The sequence below is a fragment of the Lissotriton vulgaris genome, chromosome 9 (genome assembly GCF_964263255.1).
Source record: "Lissotriton vulgaris chromosome 9, aLisVul1.2, whole genome shotgun sequence".
Classification (NCBI taxonomy): Eukaryota; Metazoa; Chordata; class Amphibia; order Caudata; family Salamandridae; genus Lissotriton; species Lissotriton vulgaris.
In genome coordinates, this window is record NC_141697.1 from 338630229 (window position 1) to 338653518 (window position 23290).

At 43.0% G+C, this 23290-nt stretch overlaps 1 protein-coding gene across 1 annotated transcript in view; it reads right to left on the reverse strand.

The window, feature by feature from the left end:
• TDP1 (tyrosyl-DNA phosphodiesterase 1) overlaps nt 1–23290 on the reverse strand; it is a 980389-nt gene that overhangs the window by 921945 nt on the left and 35154 nt on the right. Inside the window, exons 3-4 of the mRNA XM_086937678.1 lie at nt 7908–7951; nt 4476–4531 (exon numbers count right to left, since the gene is read on the reverse strand). Coding sequence (XP_086793804.1) covers nt 4476–4531; nt 7908–7951 — 100 coding nt within the window. The remainder of the gene's footprint in view (nt 1–4475; nt 4532–7907; nt 7952–23290) is intronic.

Consider the following 23290-nt stretch of genomic DNA (forward strand, 5'->3'; position numbering starts at 1 on the left):
GGGGTATCGCTATAGCAACTAGGGCACCTTTAGAATGCTCCCTATCTCCTCTTTCGATAGATCATAGTGAAGCAGGCTCCTTCACCATCTTAATAGGGCCGAAATATTCCCTCTCGGGTATCCTTATATACCGACCCCCAGGAAGACTCTATGACTTTACATCTAGCCTTATGGAGGCTCCAACTCACCTAGCACTGAGAAAATCCAGATTGCTAGTGTTGGGAGACATGAATGTCCACTTTGACAACCCCCTTGACAATGAGGCCGCTGACAAAGTCTGATCTGCTCTCTTTACAGCTAGAGCTTAAAAACCAGGACCCAACTCACCAATTGGGACATTTGTTGGACCCCATTTTTGGGAACTGGACTGGAGTACTCCCTCTGGCCCCTCTACCGATACCCTGGTCTGACCATTTCATGATTCCGATGCAAATACAGATCCCTGCTACTGAACTCAGCTCTGATACTGCTTATCGCTATCAATGTAGAAAATGGAAAAATTTCTCCCTTGACTCTTTTATTAAGAAATTTGATAACGCTGGACCTCCTGGAGGGTCTGATTGTGAAACAGCTTATAGTCAGCTACAAAAATGCATCACAACTGCTTTAGATAGCACTGCCCCGATTCGTATGCTGACTAACATCAAGAGAGCCAATAAAGCTAATCCGTGGTTCACTCACGAACTACGTCTAGCCAAATCCGCTTGTAAAAAACTTGAGCGGACATGGCGTATCCATTTTTGCCCAAAAACTAAAACCCTTTACAAAGAAGCGCAAAAAAACTATTATAGAATGATCCGAGCCTCCAAAGCATCCCACTATAACATTCGCATTATAGAAGCAGAGAATTCCTCGAAGGAGCTTTTTAAGATCTTTAAAGAAATCTCTGTAACCGCCTCTAACAATACTTCCCTTAATGATTCAGTTGATACTTGCAATAAGATCGCTAAGTATTTTTCCGGCAAGATCACTGACATCTATGCCAACTTTTCGGGCAACATAAAACCAGGACATGACTTTGCTGAGAGTGATGATGCCGCTCCCACAGATTTATGCCTGCGTAATTTCACGGTCCCTTCCCTGGAAATCTTTGTAAAAATCTGCCAAAGTATTAAATCTGGTTCCCCTCGGGATCCGGCTCCTCCCAAAATAATAGCTGCTAGTCTGGCTGTTTTGGAGCCCCACCTTAGGCACGTGCTACAAATGTCCTTTTCTACAGCCTGTCTGCCTGAAGACTGGAAAAAAGCAATCGTACTTCCAATAAAGAAAAAGCCCAATGTGAGTCAGGATACCCTAGACAATTTAAGACCTATATCTCTGCTACCTTACCTAGCCAAAGTCGCAGAGAAAATAGCAAATATTCAACTCATGGCCTATCTCGAATCCCAAAATGCTTTACACAGCTCTCAGTCTGGTTTTAGATCAGGCTATTCAACAGAGACAGCGCTCCTGAGAGCGACTGAAACTTTACGGGAAGGCGCAGATGAGGGTAAGACCATGGCACTCATTATGCTGGACCTCAGTGCTGCGTTTGACACTGTAGCACACTTCATCTTGCTACAGTGTCTAAACAAAGCTGGGGTCACCGGGAAGGCACTGGGCTGGCTGAAAGCTTTCCTAACCAACCGGAGCTTTCAGGTTCAGAGAGGCAATTTTTTCTCGGACAGCATAGCGTTAGAACAGGGGGTACCTCAGGGCTCTGCCCTGAGTCCCACCCTGTTCAACCTGTATATGGCCCCACTGGCAGGGGTGGTCCAATCGTACGGCGTAGAGCTAGTCTCTTACGCCGACGATACTCAACTGCTGATCTCCCTGTCCCAAGTTCCCTCATTGGCTGCTGAAAATTTTAAAACCTGCATGAGCAATCTTGCAGATTGGATGACCCAACACTGCCTCAAACTTAACGGCTCGAAGACTGAGGTGTTGATAATTGGAGGCAAGGACACTAGCTGGACCAAGGAGTGGTGGCCATCCTGTCTGGGGCCTCTGCCTACTCCCGGCAGAGAAGCAAAGAATTTAGGTGTCTGGGTGGATACCAAACTCTCCTTTGACAGCCATGTAAATAAAATTGTAGGGAAGTGCTTTGGGGTCATGAAAACTCTCAACCGTACCCTGGACCTTCTCCCTTTGGAGGCCAGGCGTACCTTGACTCAGGCCCTAGTAACCTCTCGCATGGACTATGGCAATGTACTTCTTCTTGGTACTTCGGAAAAGAACATCAGGAGACTGCAGGTACTACAAAACTCGGCAGCACGGCTAGTATTGAGATTACCCAGAAGAGTTGCTTCTAAATCCACCTTGGCAACCCTTCATTGGCTGCCCATCAGGAAGAGAATTCTTTTTAAAGCCCTTCTTTTATGCTTTAGAATTATCTCTCACAGTGCACCGTCCTACTTGTCTGACCTAGCTGTCCCATACGAGCCTAACAGAGCACTTCGCTCGATGGGAAAGGGCATCCTCATGATCCCCCGTATAAAAAAATCCAGAATGGGAGGTCGGTCTTTTCGTTCCCTGGCAGCAACCAAATGGAACACCCTTCCCATCAATATTAGGTTAGCAAAAAATGAAGCCACCTTCAGGAAACTTCTAAAAACGCACCTATTTGCCCTTTAGGCTCTTCCCCTCCTCTGATCTCTGACTCTATTCCTCAGCGCGGGGATACGCCGGGAGGCGTCACCATGCGCTCTACAAACCCCTTTATTATTATTATTATTATTATTATTATTATGCGGCTGTTTAAGGATATGACAGACAGTGGAGCCTTTAAATATGAATGCCCTTAATGGAACATACCTTCTCAGAGAACTACTTTATTAGTGTTAATCCTACTGGACCTCTCGGCGGCCTTCGACACCATCTCCCATGGCACCCTAGACACAAGACTCTGGGATAACGGTATCCGAGACAAGGTCCTCAACTGGATCCGCTCCTTCCCTACTATACCTCTCGAAACCGACAGAGATCAGGTGCAGAGTACCCAGGGCTCCACCCTCAGCCCCACCCTCTTCAACATCTACATGGACCCCCTCGCAGCCATTGTCAAGTACCATGGGCTCAACATCATCTCCTATGTGAATGACACCCAGCTTATCCTCTCCCTCACCAAACAACCCACTGTCACCAGGAAATGAAAGCCATTGCCGCCTGGATAAATGACAGCTGCTTGAAGCTGAACTCGGACAAGACAGAAGTCCTCATCCTGGGAGCCTCCCCCTCTGCTTGGAACAACTCCTGTTGTCCCTCTGCTCTCGGAAGCCCCTCTTCCACCACGAACCACGCACAAAACCTCAGCATTGTACTGAACTCCTCACTCACAATCGACCACCAGATAAACACTGTCTCCTTGGCTTGCTTCAACACACTCCGCCTGCTTCAAAAGACCTTCCGATGGATCCCCATCGAATCCAGGAAGACAGTCACCCATGCCCTCATCAGCAGCAGACTCTAACACGGCGAGACAGCGTCACGCAGACACTCCTTCAAAGAGTCCAGAATGTCCAGAACACCACAGCAAGACTAATCCTGAACATCCCCCGTCGCAGCCACATCACTCAACACCTCCGTGATCTTCAGTGGCTCCCAGTCGACAGAAGAATGACCTTCAAACTCCTAACCCACGCATACAAGACCCTTCACAACGTCCGACCCACATACCTGAATCATCACCTCTCATTTCTCGTACCCAATAGACACCTCCGCTCCGCCCAGCTTTCCCTAGCTACCGTCCCACGGATCAGCAAGACCAGAAACAGAGGAATTTCCTTCTCCTACCTCGCCTCCACCTCAGGAAACCGCCTTCACTGACGCAATTCAGGGAGGACCTCAAGACCTGGCTCTTTGGATGAACTCAGCACTTAGTCTGATCTGCTCTACACCCCACTCCCCAGAGTGCCTTGAGACCCTCATGAGTGAGTGGCCATGCTTTACAAACCCTGTTTGATTGATTGAGTCAGTGAAATACTGCTTTGTCCTAGACACTAAAATCTATGGGAATGTTAAAAAAAAGAATTTTTTTTTTTAAGTGTTTCCCTTGTGGAACTGGTACAAACAGGAAAGCCCCAAATACCTAATGACTTCAATGATAATGGCAAATTAAGCGCATTACCGAGTATTTGCAGACATCGGTTTTTAGTCTAGGACTGACTAAAGGGCGTAGTAGAAATAATCAATGTGTTAGTCAGTCTAAACTGAGAATTATAATGCAGCCTGAACAATTTTGTGTAAATGAAAACATGTTTTAAAAAACTGGGATCCAATGTTATCCCACGGTAATAAGCATCTCATGGCACACAGTTAAAACTGATAAAGGGTTGGTGTTACTGCAGGGAATGGTATATTACTGTCTTAATAATGACTCACATTGTTACTGTACTTTAATAAGACGCTGGTGTGATATTACCACGTATGCTAATAGTTGTAAAGTTTATTCTTATAACTTATGAAACACAGATTGGCAAAAATCTGCATAAAGTTACCTGAACTCCTTTGGATACTGCTTCACCAGCCATCCCACATCAACACAATAGTTGAACTTTTTGAGAGAGTAAAAAAAAGACATTAGTATATGCTTTATTACATTTCAACTGACAACAAAATAATAAGGTAGACATCTATATATATATATATATATATATATATATATATATATATATATATGTGTATACACCTAATTTCAATTTTTTTGTAACCTTAAACCATCCATTCCCCTTATGCTGAAGTACATTCTAAACAATACATACATTTTCACAATGAAAGCAAACAAACTTAAGGATACAGGGTAAACATTACAAATAAGGTATCATTCAGATACGTGGTCAGAAAGAAAAAAACTTCCCCAATAAAAATGTGTTTGAAGCTGAAGTTAATCCAGGGCCAATTCCTGTCCCGTTTGACTTTTTTAGAGTGAATAAGAATTGGTAAGCAATGTTAACCTTTTACGTTTCTGAAATAATTTCCCTATTAATTGCTGCTCATCTCAATGCTTTGGGTTAATTTCCCATGAGACAATAGGTTGATTAGCCAAATTATTAGTTCAGTTCACAGTTCAACAATTTAAAAAATAACTCAGAAGCTGTACAGGTTATGCCATTCACATAGGTGGGAAATGTGGCTTCTGCGCGAACTGTAGTAATCAGTCTAGAACAACAATGGTGGACGGAACTTTTTGGGCTAAAGAAAATTGAATGTGTTTCATCATGGACTTAGCTGGAAAATGCTATTGAGTTTGATTTTTACAGTATTGTCAAGAAACCAGGGGGTTGTCTTAGGGAAACTAGTTCTCACTCTGGCTCGAGGATGTAAATCACCATGAGAGGCAACAGAAAAATGAAGGGGAAGAATGAAGCAGTAGGAGGCCACAGGAGCAGAAAACCATAAAAGGTTTCACCCAGGATAGACCAGTATTCCTCAAACAGATCAAAACTATTAAGAGCTTCACGAGATCCCGTGTCTATGTGTGTGTGGGAGGGGGCGGGGGGGGGGGGTAGTTGTTGCTGGAAATACGTAAACAAACCATTATTTACAGACCAAATGAAAGTGATAGGATCAGGAGGAGGAACTGATCTTTCTCTCCCAGAATATCTTAAAAGACAACATTACACATCAGTCTGTGTAATGCGAAGAGAGGAGACCAGACTGGGGTTAATAAAGAAGAGATAGTAATGTAGCACCTCTCTTGCCTTTGAATAGAGGCATATTCTCCAATACCAATTTTTCCACAAAGAACCTGCCACTACACTAGTATGGTCTCGGCCCTAAATGGGTTGTTGAGGTGTCCAAGCAGATACAATAGAAATGATAGGAGGGATTGAAGTGTTGTTCACTCCACAAACAATGCGGGTATCTGCTTGAAGAAAAGGGACACATCAAGCAAGTGTTTACAAAGTAACTGGTCAAGGGTTTGAAGGAGGGTGCAGTTAAGTTACTATTTAAATCAGATAAGCCTTCAGTGTAGAGTAATGAAGAAAATGGTACACAAAGTAATCACAAATATCCTTCAATAGAAAGAACAGGCAGGACTCCAAAAGGTGCAGAAATCTTTCCTTTGTTCTTTAATTTCCTTCCGTAATGGGTCCTAACTGCCAGTACAACTCATGCATCATTCCACCATATACAAACATTCCAGGCAAAAAAAGGCAATGTAGAACAACACACAAATCACAATAAGTAATTTGCTTTAGATAGTCTGAGTCTTACCAAAATAGTCAGTGCCCTGATGTATCAGGTAAATCTTTAAGGGCCCTGGAGAGGGACACAAACTCTAACAACTTCTTAACATAAATCACTGCTTTGAATATTTCAGGATAAAAAAGGAGGACTGATCACTGAAGATGTAGCTGTGACGGTCCTTAACCCGTTCCGTGCTCGCGTCGGCCGTAACTCCCTCCCTGGTATGCGCACGATCGTTGGCCGACGCAGCCCCGCCCACCCTTTAGAATGCCCGCACCGCGGCGGAATGTTCGCCGCGGTAAACGGGTTAAAGGAGGTGAGAAGAGGTCATTTTTCCTCCTCAACTCTTTCCTTGAGATGCACTCATCCTTTTGTTAGCATCACAACTTTTTCAGGGGTGCAGTATTAAGTAAACAACTTTTTTTTATTTGGTATATTCATAACTGTTTTTTAAACTAGACAATCTTGATTTAAAAAGTCTTCAGTCTAAAAAATGTAAAATCCTGGAGTTGGTTAACAAAGAAAAAGCAAGTGTCTAGTGTCTGACACTGATCCATCAATTTGTAATCCGTTTATGTTTTTTTTAACTTTAGGGCAGAATAAAAGGTGTGCCATTTTCATTCTATTCAGGCCCCTAATTTGTTTAAAACCCCTATGAACTAATGTTTGTGCATTACTGGTCGAATCTTATGTTGGATTAGAAAGACTGGTGCACAAAGGGTTTCCAACCAAGAAATAGCTACAGGGGGTTTGCCGCTAAATTTGTGATGCCTGTAGTTCTACTTTTGTTGTTGTCTTTAGCATGTTACCTCCTGAAAATCATTATCTGGGCCAGCCTGGTTAGCTACGTGGAGGTTATTTAAATATGGCTCAGTGCAATCTGAACAAACTGTCTACAACACTTACAGTTTCGCATTATTTTTATGAATGTCAGAACTGCTCAGTTCTGACCAAGTATGGTCTATTCAAGGTTTTAGCAGGTGGTCTTGTGTAGGGCCTTCAAATGGGTCATTTAAGCAATGTGTGTAAGTAATACTAAAATATATAATTGAGATTAATTCTAAGAGCTTGTGGGACATACACCTGGATACCTCCCTTTCTGAGGTGCAAGCTTCTATTCAAAATGATACCACATAAAACAATACAGATTACCTGTAAATAGGAAACATCGGCTACTTCAATTGCCTTTAAAAATGATGTCACATTATCTAGATCAACCAGCAATCAGACATTCGATGTAACAGGAAAATGACTCCAACATGTATTTGCTAAGGAATAATTTACATGTATGAAGGTCCAAGAAACTCAAATAAAAACTTTAAGCTAGTTCTAAATTACCTAATACTGAGAGAAATAATGTCAGGGACGGTTCCTGTGGTTGATATAAAGAATAATTTACAAGACTTTTTAATAAAAACAATTATAGGATTTTCTTTATAGCAGCGCATAATCCAATTTGTTTTACTACTGTGTGCAATGTCATTGTAGATACAGCAAATTAAAAAAAAAACAATGTTCATCAGCAGATGCAGTTGGTCTTACTACACAAAACTTGTATTCCCTCCTGCTTTCAATCTAAAAAGAAGTTGACAAAAATGTTACCGAAAATTATAAACTGAATTTTTAAGTTAAATAATATCAGCTATGTGAGCGGGCCTTCCAAAGTTAATATTATTGACACTTAATAATATTGACATTAGTTGAAGTCGTCACTGTTCTCAAACATACACATACTGTACCTGAGCAGAAGACACCAGTGATCCGAAAAGAGGTGATAAGATATCTGTTAAAAACAATTACAAAAAAGTTTGTTACGTTGTTCAATAATATTTTTTGTGACCCACACGCCCATTTTGTCCTGTTATACTTCATTTGACTATTCAATTACTGATCAACGCAACCCACTAAAGGTCATTAAGGACTGAGCAGGAGTAAGGTACCAAGACCCGCATTAGGTATATAGATGTAGTTTTCCTGATTTGAGTCCGTCCTCCACAACTTTCGTGGTTGCGATAATCAAAAAAATTACTTTTAACATTTGCCATATGAATAAGGTCCATCACAAACCATATAGTGGCTCTGTCACCATATTAGAAGAGTAGTAAACCCCAGTGTCATGACTAAATTCACAACCTCCCACAGTTGCCACCTGAAATATTGTCATCTATATTCAGTTAGCTACTTTAAATTAATTTTATGCAATTTGTTTCACTAACAAAATATTTAAAAGTAACATGAAATTGTAAAATTCTATACACTATCCATGATTAAAAGATAATTGATAAAGAAACCAAAGAGGCAGCAACATTATTAAACGTGGGGTAGATTTCTTATTCCTACGTATTCATATACAATCTTTTAAATGTGTGTAAAACACTTTTTTGACAAAATGCTGTGTGTTCTGCAATTCTATTACGTTTTCTATTTTCCCAGAATTAGTTGCCCCAAGTATACATGTTTTATTTTGTATTCAAGTATGCATTTTCTTTCTCTAGCTACTGCCAAGTCCCATGACTTTCTGTGTGTTTAACTAAAAATTCTGAATTAGATATTTTTAGGAAACCCACATATCAAGAACAAAACAAGGGCTTAAAATCTACGTTTTTTATTAAGAAGAAAAATATTGCTAAAATGGCCAATCAGCGATGTAGTTATTAAAATCACAAACATCTGCACTGAATAAACCAGGAACGGCAAGCAACCATGTAACTGAACATACAAATATTGTTATTCTTAGACACTAAATACTTCCATTTCACAACATATTTCTATTTTTGTTTCAGCATTTTGTCAGAAGTTCAATATGTTCATTTAATAGTCTACTGTTATCCACGTTGAGTAGATAAAAGCTTAGTATTAAATATGAAGTGCACACTTTTTTCATTTGACACTCCTACATTTTTCATTAAAAAAATTATTCACCGTTACAAAATTATAATATTTCCCTGAAAATTAATTTATCCAGAAACCACCATCGTTAAATAACTCACAGTACTAGTAGTACAGATTGTAGACTGAATCATTGTGTGTGATTCTTTCAGTATCTGGACTCATAAAACATCATGTTTTATAAAATGCTGCAAACCCAACACAGACCTAATTCGTGCCCCTAATTTCCTAAACTCCAGAATCTCTGTACTCAAACTAATTGGATATGATATCTCAGCATTTGGAATAAAATCAATGCATCATCTGCAACCTATTCTGTTGATCTTGCAGGTTACATTTTCATCATTATGAAAGTTTGTCGTGTGAGTAAGAAGCAAAGATGCTAGTTATTTTATGTTATGTTAGTATGAATTTGTAGAGCGCACGTTCACCCCGGGGTTTCTTGGCGCTGTGTGCCGCTCGGGAACCCGTCCTGGCTTTCCCTGTGAGATGGTCCCTATTGGGCATCCCCAAGGTGAAGCCAGGCATCCCCAGCAGCGAGGGGGCCGTTGTGGAGATTAAGCAAGCTATTGCCCAGAGTTGCAGCGTGGGACCCATGGTTAGAGAGGCACCGAGGCGAGATTTAACCTGGCTGCCGCGTCGGGAATTGAACCCTGGTCCCGGACCTCTGCTTCTGGGTCTGTCGCCTCTAACCGGTGAGCCACACTTCTTCAGTATAATTTTATTTATAAATCTTCAGTTCAAATGAAGTCAGAATCAAAGAAAAGCAGCCCAATATAAATGTTTTACATTTTTTTTACATAGAGAACAAATAAAGTTAAAATACCACAGAATTACCCTACATGGAGTTTTATAGACAGTCACAGTAACTCCATCTGAAGGGTAAACTAAACAAAGGGGGCCCTGATTAGCTGATATAAAGGCAAAATTACCTAAGAACCTCAGACAGTGGTAAACAGCAATGCTTAACTTTGATATTATCCAGTAAACATTTAATGCCCAGAACCAGAGATAAGGGCTCCCGCTATCTCACTCAAATTATTTTGAAAACAGATTTTAACTATTTTACTTTGCCAGATTTTGGAAGCTGTCAACATACTTAGCAAATATTTTATTGCTTCCATTGACAATAATCTACGTTTCTGTTTGTGTAAACTGAGTTTAACAGAAATTAGCTGACTTTCAGTACTATTACAAAACAATCTGTACTAAATGTTAAGTAGTGATCATGCAAAGTACTGATAGATCCTGTTAATGAAAAATGCAAAACATAAATTCAAATTGAACATGCCTATAAGCAAACAGTTAAAAGTTACATGCCACTGCGAGGAAGGCAATGGGTAGGAACTCTTCATAATGGAAATAGTTGCAGCCTTTTCCCCATGCAAACTTTACAAACAAGCACCATAAAACACGAGGGTGGTCCTCGTGACGATTGAGCATACACGAGAGGAAAGTAAAAGTTTGAAAGACGCTCTATCTAGAGAAAAGGTAATTATAGCAGTTGCGACCATAATGTGGCCGCCTGAAAACTCTTGTAATAGCACATGTGCTTACTGGTAATCCTCACTACTCTTAGTCCTACCTACTTATCTCTTTCACGACTTGGGATGTGAATCCAATCTTCCGGACTGGAAGCATCAAGAGCACTGAAAATGCAAGCCTGGCCCACCCTCAGTTGCTCTTCATTACTGCGCTGACATTCTCAGCATCGTCTGGTCATTCCCAAGTACAGTCAAAGGTGCAGAAAAGACAGAGGTGGTGTAGGTCGTAATCACTAGGATGTGAAGGATTAGGCCAAAGAGGAATGAAGATTATTTGCTCGAAATCAAGCCATTAAATGTGCATCCCTCGTCCTCATCTTTACTTGGTAACATGCCAAAGTTAAGGACCTTTAACACAACACAAATCCGAATCCCATAAATGCAAGAAAAATACATTTTTACTACAATATTATAGAATTCATTCTTATTAAACGATGATAGCATCTCATAAATATTATATCAATGTAATTTTAATCTCGCAGACCTAAGAACACTGGAACCAAAGTTCTCATCAATAATCAAAATACTCTGGAAACTGTAATGCTTCACAAAAATATGTTCCCTTTTTACATATCTCTTGAAAGGAGACACCACAAAACAGAGCCCAAAAGGCAGAACATTTGTTGATCACCCTTGTTGGAGATTGTTTTAACTGAATTGTTGAAATGCTACTATTTTTATTCCTTCTGCATTGCATTTTAATATTTTTATAAACCTTCATGGTTTTCTAAATTTCTGATCTCAAATTCACTTTTTGAGTCTTTTCTTACTTTTTGAAATGCGGTCTTGAATCTTGGAATTAGGGCCATATTGTCTCATGAACTCTTGAAGACAACACACTCCCTAACCCTGCATCTGGATGCTGCGTTACTATGACCATCATGCAGAATATCGAAGAGATAGAGCACACATCCTTTAATTTTCTCAAAATGCAGCCCTCTCTTCCTATGTAGGCCCATGCTATGGTTGATTTAAACCATCTGCTTTATTGTTAACTGTGGATGTTTTCTTACCTTTACCTGATAGTTAAAAAAAATCACAAATACTTCATCAGATATCTTGAATGTACTGGTCCAGTAAAGTTAAATTGACAAAGTTCTTTTAACATCAAGCCAATATAAAAAGCCAGCCTCCTTAGTAGAAGGATGAAACTGGGTAGAATGTTTTTCTAGTAAACATAATAAAAAAAATCGCATCAAGAATACAGAAAGGATCAGGTCTCAAGAACAACCCTACCTTCAAGGAATCTAGGAAAAGGAGGACATCATGACAGAGTCCACGACTCACCCACGTTGTGGGCTGACGTCATAGCTATCAAAAAGGCTACCTTTTAAGAAAGCAATTTCAAATCAGGAGACAGCAGAGGTTCAAAAGAATGTGACTGAAGAGATTTAAAAATCAACTTTAGGTTGAAGGTTGGAGATACAGGAGGTCTAAAGAAGGAACAATTCTTGAACAACCTAGGTTCTGGACAATTAGCATCTCTAACAGACTCAAACTTGAAAAGTTGTGACAAGAAACTCACACAAAGCTTAATTCGCAAACCACCAAGTCTCCAAGACATATAGGGAAAGGTTAAAGTGGAACTCATCCCATAGAAAATTATAGAAGAGAAGGAAAAGCACTTAAGACTGCAGGCACTGAATGTGAAGAGCACCACTTGTGGAAAGAATCCTAGTGCCTAGAGTAAGACTTTAAGTTAGAAGACTTCCTAGTTCCCTGTACAGCCTTCGCCAGATGAAGCAGAGAACCTGTAAGCTCAAAATGTCAACTTCCAGGCCCACAGAGACAGTGGGAGAGGGAGAGTCTGTAAGAAGACCAAGATATTGGAAGAATATAAGGAAGAATTTAAGTATGATGGGTAACTAGAGACCAAAGGAGGGGGGACTAAAATCTGCATCACCTAAAGGGAACAACTACGCTCATCTACACTCTCTCTTCCTGAATCTCACAAGGAGCCTTGGATTTAGTGGAAATAGAGCGAGAGCATAGATTAAGCTTCTGGACAACTTCAAATAAAAGTGCATCCATCCCATAGCTCCTTCCTCTGGACAACTGGGGCAGAATCTAGGCAGATAAGTATTGTTCTCAAAAAGATCATAAAATTGGGTACCAAGACGCCTGCACTGTTCTCAAAACTGCAAGTTATAAGGACAAGCTCTGAAAAGATGGAATAATCTGCTCAGCCAATCCACCTGAACATTGTCCTGCTTCTTGAGGTGTGTGGCTGAGAGTCCAGGTAAGTACATTTCTGCCCAATTTCGCAATTGTGCTGGTAGATTTAATTGACTTTCAATGGGCACACACCTGATGGCTGGTATATGCTACTGTCACAGTGTTGTCTGAACTCACTAAGATACTGCAATGATGTATTTTCTGTAGAATGTGTAGCACGGCTTACCACAATACTGTAAGCTCTGTCTATTTTGATGACATGCAGCTCTCTGTTAGGGACCATCTGGCTTGAAATGTGTGAGAGTCCAATGTTGCAGTAGCCTAATCTAGAGAGCTGCCATGTATTGAGAGCACCATATGAGATTCTGGATGCATCAAGATCCTCCTAGATGGATTCAAAGGCTTCAACTACCATTGAAGTTGTGATTTGATTTCCAGTGTTTCAGGAATCAAGGTATAGCTTGACTGAAAAAATAGAGATGAAAAACATATGCAGGTGCAAACAAGTAGGACTAAGATAAAGTGTTCCTCACCTCTTTTGTAAAGACACTTGGGGCTGAACTGAGTCCAAATCGGAGAACCGTAAACTGTCAGTGCTGATTTTGAATGCAGAACCTCTTTTAGCAATTTGCCATAAATATGTGGAAATAAGCATTCATGTTTGTTGTAACCTATGCAGTGATCCATTTGTTCAGTTTCTTGAGGTCTATCCCGTTCATGTCGGGGAAAAGGAAGTCAATTGAGTAGACACTTTTCCCTCACTCTGCTTCTGGAAGTGCAAGATTGTCTTTCTCTGTTGCAATACACAACCTCCTTCCTTCAATGTTTTCCTTTTAATGGGGCATATTGGCCATGCTGTAGGAAAGACCCACTGATAGGAAGGAAGAGAAATTCTTCTGTCTTGTATCCCTTTCAAATAGCATATAAAACCCAAATGTCTGAAGTTGATTCTTGTCACACTTTTAGATAGTGGTGAATTTAAAACACTACTGGACAAGGACTGCCTCGGACCTGGCATAAAAAAACAAAGGTCTCCTGTGGAGTGTTCTCATTTTAATTTTCTTGGAAACTGGCTGGAAAAAGGATTTCCCTTGGAACTTGGAAAACTGACTCACTGATCGTGGTCTTGATCACTGTCTGGAGAATGACTTTTGCTTAGAAGGTCTAAAGGGTACATTTTGCCTTTCCTTAAACACAAAATGCAATTGGTCTTCAAACTTAGAACCAAAGTGTAGAATTCCCTCAAAATGCATACTATGAGCTGTAGACTTCCAAGCAGGATCCATTTCTACTACTTTAAGAACAGAAGCTCCACTTGTCAATGATGAAACTATCATGTGTCAAACAACATGTCTGATAGGATTTGTACTTTCCATTTCATACCATCAAGTAGATCATAACAATAAGGCCCATTTTGGACTGCTTTAAATAACATCTTAAAATCTGAAATCCCAAAACTTCGGAGTGTAATCTCACAAAGAGCCAAGTGAGAACCAGAATTCACATTAAGGTAAAATCAACCTTCTTTTCCGCTGGGTCCTTCAAAATATTCTCTTCCAAACTTTCAAGGATCTTCCAGGAAGACTGGCAATCACAGAATCTACGTGCACTATAGCTAGTAACGTATTCTTCTTATCCTCCAATAAATAGGTATAACATAATAACAAATTGTGGCAAGTTAATTCTTTCAATATTTTTCAATTCTTTTCAAACCACTTCCGATACATGCTGATGTATGGGTACTCGAATAGTAAGAGTTGTCTGGGACTGCCACACAGTCTCTTCAGAGTTTCCAGGGTACTCAATTGCAAGCAACTCCTATTCTCTCTAACAAGCCTGAAGGTCAGGCCGCATATTTTTAGGAATATATTTCCCTTCCTGGTCCCCAGGTAATACGGCCTCATTGTTGTCATCAGATTCCGACATTTACAAACATATATGGTTGAGATCTATGGAATTCCTGCTGCAAGACTCCAATTTCCTCATTTTAAGAGCCACAAGAGTCTCAATTATACATTTCCTTATCCTCTCCTTCTCCTCGCTCCTTCTTCCCTGTATGTAACTTTTGGGGAAAGCAATCTAGATACATCTGAAGAAGCTTTTTCTTGAAATAATGTTTCCACACATGCAGGAGTGTCGCTTCAGGGGTGGCGTATGGGGTGGAACACCCTCCCACCCAATTAACTGCTCAGTCAGTTAGGAGGCAGCATAGTCGGTTCTGCTGCTAGTAATCATGTGTTTATTTTATTAGGATTACCGGGCCTAGGAGGAGGACGCGCTGAGAGCACAGGTACACATCCGAATAAAATGTGCACAATCGTGCCCGAGCAACAGGCCTCCGGTCACTCAGCCCACTGTGCTGCTGGGCTGACCGCTCAGTAAACTAAGTAACGCTCATCTCTTCAGCCTCTGACAGGGTTTGGCGCTGCACTCGAGACCCAGTGCTTGAGCAGCATCATAACGTGCGGTCTCTGCATGGCTATGATCGTACCTACAATTATAATTCTACTCAAGTGTGCTCTGGGAGTGCTGTGCTTGCTCACGAGAAGGTAGGGGGACCAGGCAGGTGGGGGAGACGGACACTCTTCTGGTGTGTAATTTTTACATTTTTGCCTACCACAGGCCGCATGTGCATCTGCCATGTACATGTACTCGACTGATGTAGGAGTTTCATGTATGTATGTACTGTCCGGTACTTTAAAGCTGCTGTTAGTTATCAGTAGCAGTGTAAGAAAGTCAAACAGTAAAAAGTGAATTCTTACATGATTCTGGGATCATGCATTTGATTCTAAAACTCGAGCATGTCCTTTGGGGTGACCAGCAGCTGGGCATCAGACGGCAGTGAGCACCTAGAACCGAGTTCAGAGGTTGTGATTCGGGGGCACTGTTAGGAAATAACTTGGATTAAAAGCGCTTGCTGAAGAGTTCCTCGTGTGTTCTAGCAGGATTCAGGCAACAATAAAAGTTAACAAAACGCTGCACGATGGCAATTAAATGTTTTGGAGAGAGATTGGAGTTTTGTCTTGTGGTAGTTTTAACTGTAACGCAGATGGTAATGTGCCTTCTGTCCCTGTTCTCAACTCGTCAACGGCCGCATAACCTAAAACGGCTATTATTGTCCCATGTCTCTTTTAAAAGTAGCTAATTATTGTTTCAAACTGAAGGTTTGTTGCTCCGTGATTTATTTTTCTGGTATCTCACGACTAACCTTCCTTTTTTGGAGAAAAATAAATAGCGAGGTGGTAGCACGAATAGGGTAAGGTTATTTCACTCTCATGTAACAGTTCCTAATTCGATTTCATGTCTCAACTATATTTAGAGCACACCTCTACTCTACTCTAACTCTGTATTGGGCCATGTCAGACTATCAGCCACATGCCTAACAACCCAGCGCTACGAATTTTCCCAAGTTCAGCTTTCACGTCACTCACTTTCAAACTGCCTTTCCAAGTTACGGCAGACATACAGCGGACACAACACAGCATTAGGCATGTAAGAGATGTAGCTTACATGTTTCATTCTCTGTTCCTGCTCCAGCAGTCATTAATAATTGCAAATAACAAGCGCTTGAGCCTTCTGACGCCCTATCTGCCAGTATAGAAATTAGTCATAACGTGATTTTATCTCAAATGTTGTACTTACCGGATCGCCATTCGGGTTCACAGCAAGTCCACAGCCAACAACACATGGAATATAGCACACCAGCATGGCAGGACTGGGAACCACAACAGGCCCTGGCAAAAGTGCTCGGCAGGCCCCCCCCCCCCTCCCCACTCGGGGTGGGGGAGGGTGGAGGTGCCACCGAGCTCTTTGCCGGGGCCGGTTTTTGACAGATTTTGGTACGGGGCCGATTTTGCAGCTATGCTGTAAAAACGTCCTGTAACAAAAACGGCCCCCAGGGGCCCAAAACCGGCCTCCACCCGTGCTGCGCACCGGGGGATTGCCCGGCGCTTACTATGGCCAGTCTGGGCCTGCACACCAGCTGTCTGCGTGACGATTATGCCGAAAACTGAGTTGCCCAGCCAAACTCTTCAACAGCCCACTCCCTCAGCTTCCATTATCCAATCAGGAGGCCTAAAAGTAGCGCGAAGGCAAGGGGTGCTCCAATTGTTGCCACCCACTACTCTGTCTTGAGAAAGGCCAGCCCTGCCCCTTACCATTCATTTCAATAGCGCGCTGCTAAAATCGCCTGGGCCACAGTATAAGCGCCCTATTTAAAACCAACCATTTTCCGCTTTCTCTGGCTACTCTCTTCAGGCTTCACTGGGACCATCCCCTTGGGAACACCTTAATTTCCTCTAATGAATAGAGGATTCCACAATGATTCGTGTTTGAAGTTTTTCTTTTTATTGTTCAAAAGTTCATTGAATGTTGATTCAAAACGTGTTTTTTTAGTTCATATTTTCACTCCTTGGTAAGCATGAGTGATATCTTAATTATTCAGACATCATTAAAGTTCAAAGTATCCAATGCATTTCGGGCACTGCTATATGCCCTTCATCAGGGAATAAATGCTCCAACTGCTCTGACCTTTCACCCAGCTCTTTCTTGCTCGCTGCGGCTCACAAGCTGTGCATCCCATCCTAATATTCATTTCTAAGTACTCTCTTCAGGCTGACATCACTCTTCTCGCATGTGCTTCGAGGACGAGCAATAGTCCTCGCCCCGACCAGCACATGTGCAGGAGGTCTCTGACGTGACCTCATCCTTTCCTAAACAAAACAAGCATTTACAATACAATAGGTTTCGCGGCATTAAAGTTTTGGTTATTGGCATTGTGTATGACAATGCGTTGCATACAATTTTTAGCAAACTTTGAATTGGTGAGCAGTGAGAGTGTGTGCAAGAGTATGCTGTTGCTCACAGCGGTTATTATTCACACCGCTCTTATGATGCACCTCAGGCACTGGGGTTACGCAGTTATTATTCACACAGCTCTGATGATACACCTCAGCAAGGGGTTCACAGCTGTTATTATTCACATAGCTCTGATGATGCACCTCAGGCACGGGCTGACACCGTTATTATTCACACAGCTCTGATAATGCATCTCAGGCACGGGGCTCACAGCTGTTATTATTCACACAGCTCTGATGCACCTCACGCACGTGCTCACAGCTGTTATTATTCACACAGCTCTGATGATGCACCTCGCACACGGGGCAGACGCAGTTATTATTCACACAGCTCTGATGATGCACCTCAGGCACGGGCTCACAGCTGTTATTATTCACACAGCTCTGATGATGCACCTCAGGCACGGGCTCACAGCTGTTATTCACACAGCTTTGATTATGCACCTCACGCACGGGGCTGACGCAGTTATTATTCACACAGCTCTGATGATGCACCTCAGGCAAGGGCTCACAGCTGTTATTATTCACACAGCTCTGATGATGCACCTCACGCATGTGAGCCTCTATGTTCTCTGCTGATGTGTGCAAGATGTATGCACGGAAGTGAGTGGGGTGAAGGCAGTGTCTTCACATGTTCACATCTAGTAGGAATGACTGGGACTCACCTCAACACTAACCTGTCTACGGATACATATCTGTCATTGATGCTATGGCGGCGGCTCGAACACCGGGGGACAGCCAGCACGCTTGCGCAGGCACCGGGGGCGGAACCGGGAGCGCGGGGACCAGGGGCGTGGCCCACGGGATTGACATCAACACAGACGCCCGGAAAGCCCGAGCAGCAGAGCGGCTCAACTAATAATCTGTGCATGCTCATATGCGCGTCGGGAGCCCAAGAAACATATTTCAGTCAGGTGCAACGTCATCACCACTTGGAGGCTGCAGAAGTCCGGAGTGGCGGTAAGTGGGCCTTAGTTGTAGGGTGGGGTGGCGGGGGGGTCTCGGTGCGCTTGTGTGTGTGCGCACGTGTGTGTATGTGTGCGGCGGCAGCAGGGGGGCTGTCTCTGTATGTGTATGTGCGCTAGTGGGTGTGTCTCTGTGTGTGCGCATGCTTGTGTGAAAGCAGGGGGATGTGTGGCTGTGTGTGTGTTGGAGCTTCCCAGGAGACAGGAGATGGCCACAGCATTCGCGCGCGCGGCCCGCTTCGATCCGCTTTTGGAAGATGCGCGTGGCCATCTCTTGTCTCCTGGAGTGCTCACAATAGGTCTCTGGCGAGACTGCATTTTCGCGCGGTTAACGCCACGAGACCTAAAAAACGGAATTGGTATTAAACATGAAGCAGTGAGCACTTCATTTGAATCAAATGAAGTGCTCACTGCTTCGTGTTGAATACAAATTCTGTTTTTTTTTTTTTTAGGAAGGGAGCTGCTGCATTGTGTACACAGTCTCTCATCTCCTGCCCGATCCTAGTCCTGAAGCTAGTGGGGCAACACCCTTTTCGCCCCTTAACACCAGCCGCCACTGTCAAACAGCCGGTGGTGATTTTCCCGCTAGCCAATGCTTGTGTTGAAATGATGCCTATGATGCTTCGGTGCATTTTTTGCATTTTTAAGATAAAATTAAGCATTTCTTACCAGAGTCACGCACTTTTAAAGCACATAAGCATCTCCTTTTAGAGCAAAAGCTAGGCCCCAGCTGTTAAATCTTTTAAATGAGTCTTGCCCATCACTATTTCAAACTTAGCATGCACTTAAGGAATTCTAGGCGCATGCCATTCGGTGCTGATGTGGCATATTATGTGCAAGCAAGTACTCTGTATAAAAGCATTTGCCGTGATTGACTGGTACAGAGCTGGTAATCATGCAGATGTGGGAACTGGCAAACAACCCATGCTGGGCTGGCCAGGATTAACAGCAGATCAAAGCGAGTTCCAGCCACAAAATGTACATACATTATAATCTGTCCATAATATAATTGCCTTCCACTTAGGCAATGCATATTAAGAAGATTACTGGATACTGATCAATGAGTTCGTGCTGCCATAATACACAATTTACTTCATTTCATAGCTCTTCTGCTAATTCTCATTCAAAATGCCATTTATTAAAACCATGAAAGCATTGCTAGATCCAAAACTCCAGGGGCGCAGGGCTCAGAGCTACACTTGAAGTCTAATTTTAGCATGGCTTCATTTTTTTCTTCCTCTCTTAAGCTATTGTGTAGGAAGATCGCTAATTTTGTATACGCAGATTTTAAAGAGGTTTTAAAGTGTGTGCCGGCATGATAAACTCTCTGATGGCAAAATATTAGCTTTGGAAATGAATACAACCGAACATTCTAAAATGGAAATAAATCTATACAGTGCTTAATTTTTAAATAAATAATTTCCAGAGCTCTCGTCAAGAAACCACTGCAACTTGTGTCACACATTGCCGCTGCCAGTGACAGTAACAACAATACTACTAATCTTTACACTCCTACAAGTGTGACAATTCAGACTATTTGAGGCTCCCAAAGTTATAAGAATTATTTGGGCGGCAGGTAATAGTAATTTGGAATGTATATTGAATTAATAATTGACTGTTGTACTCATCTGAGACAGTGCCACCTTGTGGCATACTGTCAAAAGCCAAAAAAGGGGGTGTCCAAGTGAACACCAGTCTTCAACATTTCACGGCACCAGTTAATCTTGGAATCCCTCCCCCCAATCAGCCCCCCCATCCCGGTGGAGTTAGACGCCCACTCTACCAGCCCGCGGCTGTCCTCCTTTAGAGAAGTCTCCCTCGATGAGGTTACTAACACGCTGGCTAAAATGAGAAGTGGATCCCCCCTGGACCCAGCACCCGTCAGATTCTTAAAAACTGTGTCTCTCAGCACCTCACCTATCATTAGGGATCTTATAAACACCTCTCTGGCCCAAGGCATAGTGCCCTCCTCCTGGAAGGGCGCAGTCGTCAAAGCCCTGCTGAAAAAACCCAACCTCAACCCGGACGACTTGGCCAACTATAGACCCATTTCGCTCCTTCCCTGCTTCAGCAAGGTGGCGGAGAAACTGGTCAATGTGCGACTCTCCCAATTCCTCGAGTCGAATAAAATACTACGGCAGTCACAAACCGGATTCCGGCCAGGCCACGGCACAGACACCGCTCTCCTCTCCGTCATCGAGGAGGCTAGGTGTATCCTGGATTCAGGAGGATCAGTGGCAGTGATCCTCCTGGACCTCAGTGCCGCATTCGACACGGTGGACCACCGTGTTCTGCTCTACCGCCTGGCGAAGGCAGGAGTTGTGGGAGCCGCACATGCTTGGATCAAATCCTTCCTCACGGGACGCTCATTTCAGGTGTGGGACGGTAACTCCCGATCAGACCCCCTCCCGCTCACGCGTGGTGTGCCCCAGGGGTCCTCGCTCAGTCCCACCCTGTTTAATGTCTACATGGCCCCGCTGGAGGACGTGGTCACCCGCTATGGGATAAAAATAGTCAATTATGCCGACGACACACAACTCGTCGTCTCCCTGTCCCAGTTAGACAAGAACCCTGAAATCTTACTTAACTGTCTGCAAGACATACATACCTGGATGTGTGAATCCGCGCTGAAACTGAACGGGACAAAAACAGAAATCATGCTGCTGGGCAACAAATGGTCTTCTGTCCCTCCCTCAGCCTGGCCAGACTCCTTCGGTGACATCCCCACGCCCAAGACTGAAATTAAAACACTGGGCTTCTGGCTGGAGCAGGACCTTTCCTTGAAGACCCAGGCAGTTAAGACCGCGGGCACATGCTTTGGTCTTCTCCGCTCAATTCGGAAGATCCTCCCCCTCCTGCCCCCCCTGTCCAGGAAACTTCTGGTGCAAGGGCTCATACTATCACGCCTGGACTACGGGAACGCCGCATATCTCGGTGCTCCTGAAACCACCCTGACCAAACTTCAACGCGTACAAAATGCCGCGGCGAGACTCATTCTCAAACTTCCCCCTAGAGCCCATACCACACCAGCCCTCAAATCGCTGCACTGGCTACCGGTCCGCCAGCGAGTGGAGTTTAAGGCCTTGTGCATCACGCACAAACTCATTAATGGGGTTGGACCTGCCACCCTCAAAGATATGATCACACCTTATAAAGCCCACAGAAATCTCCGCTCGGACAACGAACATCTGGCCACAGTCCCAAGATACAAGAAGGCGCGCACCGGTGGACGACGATTCTCGGTCAAGGCCTCCTCCACATGGAACGCACTCCCTCGTCTGCTGCGTTGGGAACCTAGCCACACGGTGTTCCGCAAAAGACTCAAAACCCTCCTCTTCCCCAAATAGTTCCTGGTTCTCGCCCGTCCCGGATTTTACAGTATTATAGCGCGGGGATGCCTTCGGGTCACCAGGCGCTTTACAAATCTCAAAATAAAATAAATTAATTAATCAATTTGGACTTTGGGCATGCAGCCCGAAACCATGGTCTGCCCAACAACCACGTGTGTAGAAACTTCGTCAAAAGCTGGAGTGGAGTGACACTCCTGTGACGGGCGCACAGGTTAACGCCTGAATCATAACAGATTTTCAACACCTTTGACCACTTTCAATTAATTGTATTCCTTGTATTTTACAATATTTACACTGATTCTTCAATTTTATCATGTCACATGAGAGATGCTGTGTATTTTATATCTCATATATTGAATTAATAATTGACTGTTGTGCTCATCTGAGACAGTGCTGTGGCATACTGTCACAAGCACCAGTGCAGATAATTAAGGGCCCGTGTCAAGCACCGGAAACCACTGGCTCAAATTAAGCACTGTTTATATACATAATTAAACTAAAGATAGTAACGTGTGACACAGTCACGCAGGAAAACTGAAAATGAAAAAGTAAAATAGACTAAGGTCTATTCAAGAAACACTGTTCATTCGTTGCCTAACTATTAAGTTTAAGTATTGAGTTGGGGACCAAAAAAACTGTCAAAACAAATAGTGAAAACTAGACCTAATTAATTTTTCGATTTTCTTAACAAGATTTAATTTTAATTTTGTACTGAATACCCCCATAGTGGGTTATAGTTACACCTGTTATTTAAGGCACATTGCAGCCAATGTGTCACATGAAACCCAAAACAAATATTCTTACAGCTTTCATACATTAGCTGGCACCTCTAGAGTAGGCATGCTCAGGCAGCTTCAGAGAACAAAGCAAACACAAGGAGATAATGGCATTAGCGCTGAAAGTTTTCAAACACTCACCGCCAGTCACAGATCTGGGTTCAATCCATCATCGTTCTTTAGCTCACTTCGCCACCCCAGTTCAGACACAGCTATATGCATATCAGTCTTGACCCAGTAACTCATGGGAACAGTCCAGCCCGAACTGCCAAACCATGTCTTCTCTGTACCGGAAACAAGCCTGTGTTACCCTAAAACCGGTCCCAGGATGCTTGTTTCTGATCCAGGAAGACATGGCTTAGCCGTTCGGGCTGGACTGTTCCCATGAGGCACAGGGTCAACACTGATTTGCATATAGTTATGTCTGAACTGGGGTGCCGAAGTGAGCAAAAGAATGATGATGGATTCAACCCAGATCTGTGACTGGTGGTTAGTGTCTGGAAATATTCAGCGCTCCGTCCATCATCTCCTTGTGTTTGCTTTGTTCGCCCTAAGTTGGCAGGGTAT